The 16,473-nt window shown below is 29.3% G+C and overlaps 1 protein-coding gene across 1 annotated transcript in view; it reads right to left on the minus strand.

Annotated features, from left to right (window-relative positions):
• Positions 1 to 4,095: 4,095 nt before the first annotated feature.
• Positions 4,096 to 16,473, minus strand: part of LOC107443591 (BMP and activin membrane-bound inhibitor homolog) — a gene marked incomplete at its 5' end in the record, with an annotated part of 38,397 nt that continues 26,019 nt past the window's right edge. The window contains 2 exon segments of the mRNA XM_016057509.3: positions 4,096 to 6,872; positions 8,018 to 8,221. Of these exon segments, the coding sequence (XP_015912995.1) occupies positions 6,601 to 6,872; positions 8,018 to 8,221 (476 nt within the window). The 3' untranslated portion in view covers positions 4,096 to 6,600.

Raw genomic sequence — 16,473 nt, forward strand, 5'->3', positions numbered from 1 at the left:
AAATGTAATTATATCCACGAATAAATTCATATCAAATCGAATGTAATAAATATTTCGGACATTCACCAAAGCATATCTGTGATTGTCGACATACACCGGTGAGAGTCCGAATGTACAAGAATGTAATGAAATATTCGATCTTTCACCGACGTATTTGGTGTTTGTCGACATTCACCGGTGAAAGTCAACAAACACCGATTTCGGTCTTTCGCCGTGACATATATATCATTCCCCTGCTGTTTGATAACTAATGCGAAGAGCAAGCCTCCTTTTAAAAATTAAAATAATGTTAGCCAATTTACTTCATCAAACAAAAGTTTTAATTTTAATTTAAGCGAACTAAATATTAGCTTTCACTTTTAACATTAATTTAAAAATAACACCGCAAATATTTTTACAACTATGTTACATGAATACCCGCCAACTTTTACGCATTTGGCGTAAAATTTTATATTTATAGTGGTAGTAAAATGTATGCTTTCTATACATCCCTTACATTTATGAACTTAATTTATAATATTTTTGACAACCACTATTTTTTTTAAAAATTGAGCATATATATTAATATGTAATACTATTCTATTGTGGTAGTCTGCATAAGCTCCCTCAAAATACAGTGTGTGTTTTTGCCTTGTAAATAAATTCCATTTTACAACCACTAGGGAAAATCATCTTCGAAAGGATTAAAAGTCGGCAGGTATACACTTGTATTGTTCAAATGCCTTGATAGTTAAAATATCTCTTGTCCAAAAAATACGCGAAAAATCTCTTAACTCAATCTCCATTATTTTAAATTTAATAGGAGGCTTCTACCCTTGTCGCCGACATATCACTGTAAAAATATAAGCTTGCTTGTATACTTTAATATGCTTGTTTTACGATTTTATTAATTTTGAATATATATATAAATATTTATCGAGTACCTTTTTTAAATTATTTCGCTTAAAACCTATTTTAAATTTTTTTGCTCATAACCTTATCTATTTACATTTTCATTGCGTAAACTTCCCACCGGCATAAAGCTGCAAATGTAAATCTAGAAAATGAAAGCAAATGCTAAAAAAAATTTTAAACTTCCTTTTTACGAACTTGATTCCAAGTTTGTACAAACGATTATAAACTCTATTTTAATTTGTATCCATTATAACGCTGAAGACGCTACGTTATAGGGATAAAAAATAATTAAAGTAAGAAGAAAAATTTAATTTCTGTAGAGCATTAGAATAAATTAATTGAGTATGATAAGCTCGTATTTAATTTTTTTTACTGTTTTCCTTGGATACGTATAGTAGAAAGAGGGTTAAAAGTACATAGTCATACCAGCATTTTTGCAGAAAAAGTTAAATCAAGAATATGCTTTAAAAAATTTTATTTTGTACTTTATTTTTATTATTCTGGGACAAGTTATCTTTAACTGAATGTACTATACATTCATTTTTTAAAGATTTAAAAAAATTTAAAGAGAGAGATTAAAATAACAAGGAAATAAATTTATAAATGATACAAAATATTAATTAACAGCAGTAATTTATTTGAAGTTGAATAAAATAATGAGTTTCGTTGAAATAAAATTAAAAATACTATAACGCTTAAAATCGCAAATTAAACTAATGCTGTTGGCTTGTTAAGATGCCTCTTTCTGGACAAAATTTTGGATTTTAAAAACACAAAGGTAACACTTTTAAATTTAGAAGACACTACTCAAAGAAATATTACTTTTTTACCGCCATTAAAATGTGTTAATAATATTTAAAGGTTGCAAAATTTTCTAACTCTCACTTTTTTTTTTCTTTTGATTTGGTAACGGTTCAGAGCATGATTGCATCTATTTTGAATTTTTCGAAATATACCGGCAAGTTGAGTAATTGACAACCCTCATATTATGAAAATTAAATAAAATATGATCTCATACCCAAATCCCTTTGTGAAGACAGATGCAGTTATAAAAAATGAATATAGATGTCAGCACTATAAATTTAACACATTTCAATTATTCTTGCCAAAGTGAATATAGATGGCAGCACTATTCCTTAAAATAAAACTTTTTTCTTGAAAAATAATTTTCACATGCATTTTAGGTATTGCAATTTTGATGTGGAATGTATATGGAGTTATGTCTAAAGTATCTTTTTATACATATATAAACAGAGTAAAAACGCTTTTACGATAGAAATATAATTTTCCCATGACTCGAGTCTTAAATAAGGCAGTCATAAAACTTACCCGGTAAAGAGAAATAAATGCTAGTGAAACTGTTTTACTTTTTTGTTGCGCGGGATAAATAAAATGTCTGTTATTACCACAACCTAGTTTGTATTTGTTCCTGAGTCGTGTTAATAATATTATACTTACACTCAAATAATATTATTTTTCATTTGATAAAATTGGTTAAAATATTGCCCAATATAATGGATGCTAGGGCTCATGTTTTTAAAATAAAGCAATGGATAAATTATGACTCTTTAATTTATTTTTTTTTTAAATGAACAACATTGGGAAACAAATTCTTTGCTGAATTTATACAAGCAATTGAACTCACATAATTCGAATTTCAAATCTAAAATCAATTTTGTTTGGAAAGCTCACATTTTTGATGATGTTTTTAATTGAGTTTACTTTTTGTATGAATGTTGAACAAGTTTATAAGAAGCTTTAGAATTATGGACATACATATACACTTGTCTGCTCTATTGAAAATGACATTTAAGTTAAAACGCACATGAGCGTAGCTTGTATGTCATCCCCAAGCTGAAATGTTTTATCGACTTTTTTCAACCACTCCTTAGATAGCAGAGAAGTGGGGACACTTAGTATTCCCTCGAGTGAATTTTAAAAAATCCTGTTTGAATTACTTAACTACTGTAGGGAGAAACCGAGAGCAGATTTGAAATCAGCAACATAAAAATATTTATGAATAGTTCAAAAGTCTGTAATTCCTAAGTGTAATTTATTTCTATTTTATTATTTCATAATTGACGGTTTGCAAAGTTACAATTTCTCATAATATGAATTTAAGGCCGACGATTGAGTTTTTCAAAAAAGTTCATCGTTAATCAAGTCTTTAAAATAAAAATAAAAATTAGTTTAGCATAGGATTTGATAGATACACAATACTCAGGGGTAATTGTGAGCCCAAGTCAAAATTCCGGAAAATTTCTTGAGTAAAAAAAAAGAAGTTTAAATCGAAAAATTAGAAAAAAATTTGAACAAGGTTTTTTTCCTTTTTCTCCATATTTTTTTTAGTTTACTTAAAATATATTTAAAATTTTACACATACCTATGATGACCTCGAGAAGTAATCAAAATTTGCAAATGTCTTTCTTTCTTGAATTTATGATTANCGGAAAATTCCGGATCACGGTTCCGAAAAATCCGGATTTTTTCCGGAGCACAATCAGCCCTGTCTGATGACTAAAGCTATTTGAGGTTGTTGTGAATTATTTTCTTCAGCGGTAGGGAACTAAATCAAAATTTTTTGAAGAAAAAAAACAAGATATTTTTTAAAAAAAAAAATAGTAGAACTTAATTTAAGCTTTCGCCTATATGGTCTTTATTTCTGTTTAAATAGGCTAGGATAGCCTAGTTGGCAGGGCGCTGGACTCGCTTTCGTGAGAACGGGAGTTCGTATACAGCGGGCCGAAGACTCCCTGTGGAGTAAATAGTAACTGGTGCACGTTAAATCTGTCGGTTCACAAAGTCCTCTATATTTCTATAACAAATTGTACCTCTGAGGGTACTGAATTGGAGATTGGTCGTTCTCTGGTTAAGGTTAAAATTATGATCTATGAATGAATGAATGGATCCGCTCTATGAACGAATGTGACGTTTAGGTACAGCAGAAGTCTATTTCGTATTATATAATATTTATTAAATAATACTATATATTTTTTTTTAAATATTTTATTTTAATAATTTATCCTCTTCTCTTTTCAATAATCTTTATTTTTTATTCATGTTGTTTCTATATTTTTAACTTCGTTGTTTCTTGTATACTAAAGAAACTGTGTATAATTTTTTTTTTAAATTGTTGTAGTTTGTTGTGAATGTCTCTTAAAAAGGAGAAGAAAAAAAGGAAAAATCACAATACACACTATATATAATAAATATCTTTTAATATCACCAAAATATCTCATCTTATTTTACAACAAACATCGCCTTGCACGATGTTCAAAATAATTTCTTTTTACAGTTCTAAAACACATAAAATAAGAAGAAAGATATTGCATTGTAATTCGACAGCAAAAATACAAATAGTTTTCCTCCAAATGACTGTCAGGCATTAAATGGCCACCAGTCAAAAATACAAATATGAAAATATATGTATTTTATTTCAAATGAGTGAAGATTTTTAATAAAATAAATATATTTATGAAAATACATCTATTTCTGATGAAAGCAGGTAATTTTTTTTTTTCGAATTGACTGGCTGGCATTAAACACCACAAGTCAGAAATACAATTATGAAAATATATATATTTCTGACAATAGAGAAAAAAAAAAATATTCCTAATGACTGAAAGTCTTAAATATATTTATGAAAATATATTTATTTCTGATGAATGGAGGCAATTTTCCTTTCAAGTGACTGGTAGGCATTAAACGCAACAAATCAGAAATACAATCACGAAAATACATGTATTTCTGATAAAAGACAAGTAATTTCCCTTCCATATGACTGAAAGGCATTGAAGTATGCCAGAAACGCATTTATGAAAATATATGTATATATCTATATGAAATATTATTTACAAAAATATGGTGTGATTTGTGCAATAAGTCAGGACACTGATGAACACTTTATAAAACAAAGGCACAAGAGATCATTTACATAGTCATGAATAGTCATTTTACATAGTCATGAATAGTCATCACGGAGTGAATTATACTTCCCATATGATAACAACTGAAATCCAGTTTGAACTTCAGTGTTTATAACATATCTTTAACAAGGAACATCAACTTCTCATATGGTATATATCAATCGATTGTTTGTTTCATCTAGAATTCTACAAAATGAAGTGATTCATATCAAATGAATACTTTAATTTGGTTGATTCGTATTGCGCATTAAATAAATTAATTAATTATAATAAATCAGGGTGCATAGCCAAATTTTTCAACAAAAAATAAGCACCTTGTAAGTACTTTTTAAGCATTCAAAAAATATTTTTAATCACCTTCCAAATAAAATAAAAAAATCATAATTAGGATCTGTACAGTAATAAAAATTATTCTTTTCTATCGTTTATTAAAGTTCGTAATTTATAAACATAAAATCAATAAAATTTAATAATTAAAACTTTTTCAAAAACTTTACATAATCATGTTAAAATAACTAGTTTCTGATAAATATTATAGAGACAATTGTGAAAATCATACATTTTTTGTAATTTAGAACGACTATCGAAAAGGCATAGAAAAAATTCCCTTTTTAAAAGATAGAAAATAAAGCACTTTTTACATACCCCGAATAAAAAAAAGCACCTTTAAGGGCTTTTAAAAAAAATGTAAATCCGAAATAAGCACCTTTAAGCACTTCTTAAAAACGCTAAGCACCCTTTACATTAATTTAAATTAACTTTTGGATTTTAATTCATATCAACAAATTATAATCAATTTATTCATATCAACAAATTATAATCAATTTATTCATATCATTCATTTGAATAAGCTGATTCAAATCAAGAGATCAGAATTACTGAGTGATATTTATGTCAAAATGAAACCGGCTAGTTTCGTGTGAATCAACGATTGGGAGTTGAATCAAATCACGAATTTAGAATCACTGATTTAATCAAGCATCAAAATAAATAAGAAGGTTGTATTGGAATAAGTTAGATGTAATAAATTACTACGAATCAACATATTTTGCCGTGCAATTGAAAAATCAAAGTAAGCGACAAAAAATTTCAAAATTGAGATTTTTATATATTTGGCATCTTTGTATGCTAAGCTACATATTGCAAAAGAATTTTTTTAAAACTAAATTTGGTTTTATTAGTTTTTTGAAATTCCATTTTAACGCTCACAGCTATTAGTAATAGAAGGAAAATAGTTGTCAAGCCATTTTTCTCGGAATCAATCGTTAAGCACTTACGTTGTTTGTTTTTTTCAATTGCAAGGCAGTATTAGCATTATCAAAACGAATTTCAGGGTTCGTAATCAAATAAAGTGACGTGAAGAACTTAAACCTTCGGCAACTACACAATAGCAAAAAATAATTGTTCTGCTGGAACAATTATTTTGCACCAAGTTCCAGCAGAACAATTAATTATCCTGCAGAATAATTAATTGTTCCACAGGAACTAGGCAAATTATAAGAAAAGATTAAGAGTCAATAAAGGACAAATAAACCTTTTTTAAAAACCTTAAAAATAGTTTAAAGCGTTTTAAGAATTGATACAAACCCTGACTTCATTTTAATCACTAAATGATTGTTTGAATCATCAATTCAAGATCCAACTCTAATACAGACTCAAACAATGATTGTTTATGTAGGGGTTTATATATGGGTGTTGCAGAACAAGCTCGTTTGGTCCTAATCTTACAGGTCTTTGTTCATACTGACATGGATAGACTTTAATAAATGTTCTATTTAGACTAGACTATCGTCGAACTTTTTTCCTTGCTCCATGGAAGCAAAGTGTCTCTTATGGAATGTCCGTACACCCTCCTGAGCTCCAGGAGTCGCCTCTGTCGCTCAGCGTCCTGTTTGAGCATTCTGGCTGCTATAGCAACCAATAAAATTAAGATACAGATTCCTGCAACAGGAACAGCAATGATGGCTGCCTTCAGCCATACCTCCCTTCGAAGTGCTCCTTCAGTTAGAGAAATGCTTCTGGAATCATCGAAATGTTCTTCTCCAATTGAGCCTAAAATAACGAAATTATGATTATTTGGCAAACTATAAAATAATAAAAAGCATTTAGCAAATTTTATAATTTTTGTAGTAGATTCAACTTTAATGCTTTAGATTTAATATCGAATTATCGGTTTAGAAAATTTCAAATCGTCGATTGTCGCTTTGAATGGCTCTTATTGTCGATCTATAAAAATAGTGTTTTGTTTTGTTAAAAGTTCTGTTAATTGGATGTTGCCAGGTAATTTTTAATATCAAAATTAGCGATGAATCGACGCCCTCCTGATAGACTTAGATGAAATCTGTCCTAGAACCTTTACTCTCTACGCTTCAATGTAAATATCTACTTTTAGCATAGAGCGAGGCCGAATGTAAGGTTAGCATAAGTTTAATTTTATCACAGTGCAGACAAGTTTAACATTTATATAAAAGAAGTGGCATCCGATTAGATACATAAATAGAACGCTTAGCTTTAAAATATTTGTCACTGTTTATTAAAATACTTTTTTAAAATATCTTCTCGCTTCTTAACTATATTTCAGTTAAACTAAATTCCTTGTCTTTCAGCCTTTTCGTATAAAGGGAACCGGTAACAGAATTCGTACCAACCAGTCATCACCAGGATTCGAGCCTAGATCACCTCAATGGTAAACGAGTGTTCTATCTATCTCCTGAACCATCGCTTCTCCCAACTGGGCATTGATACATTTCCATTGATAAGAATATTCTGTTTACCTTTTCTGACGCAGTGCGTCCAGGCAGGCTACACTCATTCCAAAATATTAAAAATGTAAAATTGTTAACTTCTAAGCGTCCATCATTTTTTTTTTTTTTTCAAGACATAGAGTTTGAGTGTAACTCTTTACTTAGAATTCTTGGATCTATGGAAAAGGATCATTAACGCCCTCTAGCGACTAAATATATGTTAATGACGATGATAATCTAAGGTGACATTTGCTAATATTTCACTTGTCAGAAATTCTTAGGAGAAATTATCTAAGCCAGAAAGGTTCAAATCTATTGTATTGTAAAATCATTCTGTTACTTAAGCCTTTTAGAACGGAAAAAAAGTGCCGTATTCTTTAAAAATTAAGTGTTAAAATGTTAACAGAAACGTTAATAGAACAAAATATATATATAAACAAACAATGCCCATACCTGATATGGGTGCTTTAAAAGTTTGCATTTGGGCCTCTAGATAATTGCACATATCCTCCCTACAGCATCGGAGTCCCACACATCGTCGCTTCTCAAGGCATCCATGTACTCCGATTGTCACATCGCTAAAGCAGAAGGAGGATGATTTGCACATGTATCCTGTAGATACACAGGATGCTTGGTTACAGTAACATCGGATCTCACCTGTAACAAAAAGACACGTTTAATGAGCTTATTACTAATAATGTAATTATAAATTTGAATTTCAATGCTTTGCATTTGGAATACTTTTAATTAATAAATTCACATAACTAAAAAATTATTGCTACCACTAATATTTTCAAAACAAAATTTACTGTGTAAGAATTTATTATTAATCTAGCATTCAAATTGCCAACTTAGTTGATTTCGTAAGAAAAATATATTCTAGTGGTAATAAAATATAAGTTAGTCATTTTTAATTTCATATTTTTCATTTTAAGTAATTTTTCTACCAGCTACGTATCGAAAATTCAAAGTATCATATGAAATGAGCGAAACCTGGAGGTGGTTTTTAATTTCTGACCAATTTATTAAAACTTTTGCAGAAAGCCGAGTACTTGGCATTCTAGGGCTAGATATTTTAGTGATATTGGTAACGGAACTCTATATCAATCAAAATGTTTTTAAGATAACATGCTTCTTACAGACCGAACAATGTATTTTCGACGAGTAAGCGACCGGTGACGTATTGGCTGGACCTACTTGAGGACTGTAGTAGTAGTATTTATGTCTGCAGCCAACCAGTTCGTAGCCACTTGCAAAACTTTTGTTCTTTTAATGAGTTATAGTAATTGTTCGTCTGCGAATTTATTTATTTCGTCGATTTATTTATTTCCTTTATTTATTTGTTTCATTTATTTATTTATTTTTCCAAAAAAGAAAATGNCTGGACAGACCCCTGGTTATAGTAATTGTTCGTCTGCGAATTTATTTATTTCGTCGATTTATTTATTTCCTTTATTTATTTGTTTCATTTATTTATTTATTTTTCCAAAAAAGAAAATGTAGCAGAATAATTGTTTTTTTTTTTCCCCTTTGAATTTGCTTTGAAGAAACAAGATTCTGTGCTCTGTCATAATACATTAATAATATAAACATTTATTATTTTGAATCCAAGCAAAATGTAGCAAAAAAGGAAGTAAAAAAATAGGAAGAAATGTCTGTTGTTCATATAGACTTTATCGTGGTATCGTATTATCCCTGATCATACCTAACACCAGTAATACTGCCAAGTAACACTGTCGCAGGTCTACAACTTGTAAAGAGAATATTTAGCTCGATAACTTTTTTTCAATGTGATAAAGAGTAATAATGGACTAATTAATATTACCTTATCAAAAAAACTTTATTTTAGAAAAACTGAATATTACGACGAGTTTTATATTGATGCAAAGCTAAATTCGAACAGCATCTAGAACCTGGAGACTAACAAAAAAAACAGAAAATAAAAGCAAACAAATGAAGAAAAAAAAAATTGTTTGTTATCCCACAAACACAACTGACCAGAAGCTACTGTTCCACCAAGGTTTCAAAACGTTCTACTTTAAGATCCGTGGGAGAAAAACTATTGCCACTCACTTAAAAAAAAATTCTATTGTCTCGTATGATAACATTGAAAGAGCTTTCACCTTGCTTCATAAATAATACGTTGTTGCAAACGATAATTTACTCGTATACAATATCCATCCATGTTGAATTCAAAATGGCGACTTTATGTCGCCAACTTCTACGGACGCGGGGTCGTTTCTAAGTTGTTTTTTTTTTTTTTTTTTTTTTTTTGCCTGCATCTTCAACAAGCAAAAAGATGACGTACGTCACTAATGAGGCGTAATAGAGCCTTAATGAGCAGGTACAGAAACGTTTTTTTAATCCCCCGTTTCTCTCTCGACTTCGGCATCTCTTCTTTTTATTCATTTGTAATCCGTGCTTCTGCGATCAAAGCGCCATCTCATGATTCTTAAATTTTTTTTGCAGGAAAATATAAAGTGCTTTAGAAAATATACTTTCATGCTAGTAAATATGTCTACCAAAACAAGATTTTAAATACAAGAATTCAAGTTTCAAATCAGAAAATTTAAAAGTTTCATTTTAATTTTATATTATTAGTTTTTAAGTTGGTGAAATATCCTGAAAAACAATTATCACGTTTTTCGTGCTTTTTAGTACTTTTTACCTTCGTTGAACAGCCGTCATACTTTTGGATTTATGGCTTTGGATTTAATGTTAAGATTGATGAAGTTACAAATTTTGTTACGTATTTTATTAATTTTGAACTAGGGGGTCGATCTCGTATGAGGGTATGAAACCTATCCAGCTTCAAATCAATGTGTATCAGCTTATATGGGAAGTAAAAGCTGCTTGTGCGCAACACCATTGCCATTAGTAAAGTAATAGTCGAACCTTAACCTCCATGACCCCTGTTCCATAAAGGGCTTTTGCGTGAAGAAAAAAAAAACATTTTATTTTGCTTAATTCACATTTCTTTACTTAGGATATGTTTCTATGTTTCCAAGTAAGAATAGAAAACTTTACTTAATTTTATAGAATCGTAGCCGCGCCAATGTTTATTCTGTAGTTTCGTACTCAAAACATTTATTCGTGAATAATCAATTCAAGTATGAAAATAAGCTGATCTTCTAACATTTATTAAAATTAAATATAAATTTTGATTCAACTTATTTTTAGATACATATATCAAAATATTAGAAAAACTTTTTTGCCTTCCAAGAAATACTTAAAATTGATAATAAAAAAAAGAAACTTATTTAGTATTTAATATTATATTAATATTTCAACAATATATTTAAAAATATATAAATAATGCTTAAAACTTTAATCAGAAAATTTATGCAATAACTATTAAAATAATGTTTAGAAAAACCTGTTTTTGCTAATAATTCATAAATTGTTGGCTGTTGAAACTAATGATTGTCTCGGGTTATTTTATTATTATTTTTATAGCGTTAAAGTGCTTACATTTGCATTATAATCCTTTAACGAAATTGATTCATAATGATTTTGACCACAACTAGTAATTTATAATTTCAATAAATATACGAAAGCCCTCACTTATATTCTTGAAAAAGTTTAAATGTTTATTACTATTATAAAATCAATTGTAAATCGCTACCACAAAGAAGAATCTTAACCATCAAGTGTTGAAAAACAGAATTATTCTGCAAATTCGAATGTAGTCTAAAAATAGGTCTTTTAACAACAATATTTAATAAAATAAATCATACAATATAAATATTTAAAAAAAAAGTTGTTCAGAAATTTTTGAACACGATGACGAAACATCTCAGCAACAAGGTGAAGTCAATCACAAGTATTTTAGATAATAAATCAAGAGCATTGTAGGAAATGAAATATCCGAGATTCATTTTTAGAAGCAGACGAGATTAAAAAAAAGAAAAAAATGTTCCTAACGATATTTAAGCAGGAAAGAATAAACAATCGATTTCTTTTTACACAAACGATCTTTATGAGCATTATATGATATTTATTCCACTTATACTTTGATCTCCATTTGATTTGACAGTCACATGACAGTTATTCTTGTCACCGATTGGATAGTGAACTGCGGTGAGTCGACTATCAACACTGTAGCGCAAGGAACAATGTTTATATTAATAAGATGAACAGAGACTTAATTGTTCCGTTTTAAGTACGAAGATAGAAAGATAAGATTTATTAACCCTTAACCGTGAGGAGGGAAGCTATTTTAGAGAACATCGAATTCTGTCCAAGTTTCTCATATTTCTATTCCGAATATCTGACACAGAATAGAAAACCGTTTTAACTGTTTAGCTTAGAGTATCTGCGAATATTTAAGACTAAAAAGACATCACTAGGTGACAGATGTGCACAAATATTTATGTGTCGAATATTTATGCGCGGCTCCCTGACTTTCAACCAAAATATAATTAGAAAAGAAATATTATATTTAGCGTAATAAATTATGTAACTGTTTTAAGAAACGGTTTTCAATTAACTTTGAGAAAAACATTGAAATTAAATCAATAAAATTTCAGAATGCGAATCAAGAAACGAAATCAAGAAGCCAAAATCTTAATCTTTCCACATAAGAAAATTTTTGTTAACCAAAATATCTTTAATACAATATAAGTTCAAGGATTTAAAAAAAAATGCATATAGCTTCATCTTACATTTTAAAACATCTTAATCCTTAGTAAGCTAATAAAGTTAATTATGTAAATAACTTACATACAGCAAAAAATAATAAATAAAAATAAATAAAATAATAATAATAATAAAATAAGCTTGCTATTATTTAATAAACGGAGTGTGCAAAAATTAATTTTTTTAATTTAAAAATATAATTTCAACAACTTCCATGTTTGTTTTTATTAAATTACGAAATAATTAAATTATTATCAACTGATTTAAAAATGTTATTAATTGTAGCCTCCTAAAACTGAAGTATTTTGTCAGCGGCTCTTTTCCGAAAAGGTTGTGCACTCTTAATATGTTCATGTATACTGCATAATGCAGATACATATTCCGAAAATTGATTATTTTAACAATAATTTAAGGGTGTCTAAAATTAGAACTATTTTTGAAAATATTTAATTTTTAGTTCTTTAACAAGTAGTAAAAATGAAAAAGTTTTATTAATACTAAACTTACTTAACTACACTTATTTTTATTCTATTTCATTACTGAGCGATGAAATCGCTTAAATTAGTATTTACATAACGGAAGTTATTAACGTTTCTTTTAACTATAAAAATAAAATAAAAGGGTGAGTCAATGTCAGAGCGACGTCTAAAAGACGTATTTATCGTACTTATCATTATTTCGTTTAAATAGAGATCAGAAAAATAATTTCTTAAAAATTCTGAAATGCTAAAAGCAACCAAACGATTCATAATAATTTGAAAACGAGTTTTAGACTAAACGGTTTCAACGGAAATAAAAGAATCACTTAACGATTTAACTAACAAAAGAATCAAATCTGGATTTTTTTCTTTCTTTTCTTATATTTTTAGTTTAATGTGTCAAGGTTCCGTTCACCAAGCCCATCCATAGGATAATTACGAGAAGACATGATTTAGAGAACCACGTGAAAGCCTCAAGTTTAAGTTAAATGAATCTTTAAGGCATTACAATATGGAAAAACAACGGGTTAATTGTGAACTTATTTTTAACGTGTTCAAAATTCGTGTTTAAAAAGAAAAACATAGCTTCATATTGTAATAAATAGATTTAGTCCAAAATACTTATTTTAGAAAATAGTACACAAAACAAGAAATGCATGATTGATGAAGATAGATTTAGCTAAAAATAAGTATTTAAGGGAATGAAAAAAGATATGCACAATTGAGGAAGGCGGATTTAACTCAAAAAGAGTATTTAAGGATATGGTCAAAGTTAAATATGCGCGTTTGAAAAACATGGATTTAACTAGAAATACGTATTTATTGAAACGGACAAAGATAAACATGCGAGTTTCAAAAAAGATGGATTTAGCTTAAAATGCGTATTTTAGGATATGGACAATGCTAAAAACGCGTTTGAAAAAGAATGCATATTTAAGTTAATAAGCAACGCTAAAAATGCGTTTCTGAAAAGACTGGATTTTGCACAAAACGTGTTTGTAAGAAAATGGATTAAGCTAGAAATGTGCTTTTAAAAAAAAAAGACAGGATTCAAAATGTGTATTAAGAAAATGGACAAAACGAGATATGCGCGTTGGAATAAAAAAAGGTATTGCTCAAAATAATCGTTTGAGAAAATGAATATATATTTCAAAATGAGAGTTCGAAAAAAATGGGCGTTGTTCAGAAAACGCGTTTGAAAAAAAGAAGCAGGCAATTTAAGAAAACGGACGGAGTAAACATTCCCACGTAATTTTTTTAAAATAAATAAATAATAGAACTGTGGTGACTCATGGGGATAGAGCACTCGCCTCCCCATGAGGTGACCCGGGTTCCAATCACATCATTGATTGGTTGATTCAATTCCGCATTCGGCTTGCACCGACCACAGTTCTGACGTGAAATATTTTCACTGGTAGACAGATCATGAGTTAGAGTTCCTCTCCATGTAACGCAAATGCGGGTTAGTTCCATCAAAAAAATCCTCCACGAAGGCAAATTTTTTCCAACACTTGATCCAGGAGTTCCCTTGTCTCCTGGATTGGGTTCAAAGTTACAAAGCTACGGAGTTGATTATTAGTAGTCAGGGGTCTGTTTAGAAGAAATTTGGGTCCGTTAACGGACCCTTCACAAAATATCTTTTCATAAAAACGGACCCTTCACAAAATATTTTTAATTAAAAACGGACCCTTCACAAAATGATTTTTCTTTTAATCGGACCCTTCACAAATTTGTTTATCTTCATTATTATTTTGTTAATCGAATAAACCCTTTCCAGGGCAGAAAACAAGAAAGATGGATGTAAACGAATTAAGTTTTGTCTTCGGCAGACGATTCTTCCATTATTCGTCCGAAATTAATATTCTGCGTTCAGCAGTATAGGCTAAATACCAAATATTTGTATGTTGCATCTCTAATTTAGAAGCAGCAATTGTTGTTTATTATTTAAAATTTAATTTTTTTAATTATAATTTTACAGTGTTGAGCATAATCTTGTATGTCTATACAATTTAAAAACTCCTTGAAAAAATTTTTTTTTGCAATAACGGACCCTATTTGCACAAATTCATAAAAGCGGACCTTGATTGAAAGAATGTGAGTAATTTTTTCACAATTTCGCGAAAAACGGACCTTTCACAAAATGTCTGGACAGACCCCTGGTAGTTGTAAACCCAAAAATTGGGTCGGCTGTTCAACGACGGTTATAAAATAAAATATAAAATAAAATATAAAATAAAATAATACATCCTTGAAAGCCATTAATTAATAAACATTTCATTTAATTTATATAATTTTTGATTTATGCAAACGAAATTAAAAGTATCAGATTTTATGTCACAACATATTCGTGGTCTTCCTCTCCATGTAAAGCAAATGCGGATTAGTTCCAACATCAAAAAGTCCTCCATGAAGACAAATTTCTCCCAATGCTTAATCCAGGAGTTCCCTTGCCTCCTGGATTGGGTTCAAAATTACAAGGCTACGAAATTGAATTTCGGAATGCAACATTTTGTAGTTAATCTTTTCGAGACAGGCGAGTCATATATGCATTCTCAGGGTGGCGATAATCAGTGTGAAAAAGATTAAAGTGGTAGCCAAGCAATTTTTATAGCAGTGTATTTGTGGGCGGGATAATGATAGTTTGCTTTGTTTAATTCACCATTACTTAGTTCGTATTAAAAATTGTACAATTACACTTTTAACATACATGGATTGGATGTGTTTAAGTGAAAGCAAAAATAAGTCTGTCAAATTAGCTAGCTATGCTCAAACTTAAGCTACCGCCTTTTATTTTTTACAATCCTGATACTGATTCCTAACGAATACATTTATGACTCGCACGTCCCGAAAGGGTTAAGGAGTGCCAGAAATGAGTTAAATGTGTATGCAAATCATTTCATTTAAATTTAAGACCGGGACTTATATTAGTGCTCGCTTATCAAATTAAATAACACTGTAGAAAACGCGACACACTAAAACAGAAAAATTAATGTCATTAATCAACAAAACAGATAAAAGCAACTCAACTCAACAGCATTCTTCCACTTCTTTTTTTTTTCTTTTTAGGAATAAACTTTTTTAAGAGAAGCCATGTTGACATAAATATGTCTTTAAGCTGTTACGGCTATCATTTTCGCCCTCTTGAGAACATTTTTTATTTCCCTTCTCCTTTTATTCCATTAGAAGAAGAAGAAAAAATTTTTGAAGCAATACTCGCAAATGCAGTTATCAGTAAAAGAAAAAAACAAGTTTTATTTTATTTGTATTTTTGCGAAAACTTTTTCATTTTTACTGATTCATCGAAGGTCAGCCCGAAATACGATCGCGTGATGGCATTTCAGACGATAGCGTTTTTTTCTTTTTTTTTTCTAGCCATTCCGCAAAACTCTTTTTCAAAAAAGAAAAAAAAAATTTTTTTTTGAGGGAGGAAAAATAGCGAATCGACATTTAAATCTATGATTAAAAAAACGTTATGGTTGGTTATCAATAATCATAGATAAAGATCGTTAGATTAATGATAGATCTTCTTTAAATACTATATTTTAAATTTAACCATTGATCTCGCTCTTCTTAGAAATAAGTTCTATTGTGATGTTTTTCGATTTTTAACTCATTTGCATTTTTTTTTCACTATTTATGTTTGAAATAATTACTGAATAAAATTGATTATCACTATTATTTCGCATTTGATAATTAGCGTTTTCCATAATACAATATCGCGGCGGCGTCATATTTGTTATTAATCTTTGTAGGTAATTACTGTGAGCAGCAAAATAAGATTTTAAGTTTAAC

This window comes from Parasteatoda tepidariorum, chromosome 10 (assembly GCF_043381705.1).
Source record: "Parasteatoda tepidariorum isolate YZ-2023 chromosome 10, CAS_Ptep_4.0, whole genome shotgun sequence".
NCBI lineage: Eukaryota > Metazoa > Arthropoda > Arachnida > Araneae > Theridiidae > Parasteatoda > Parasteatoda tepidariorum.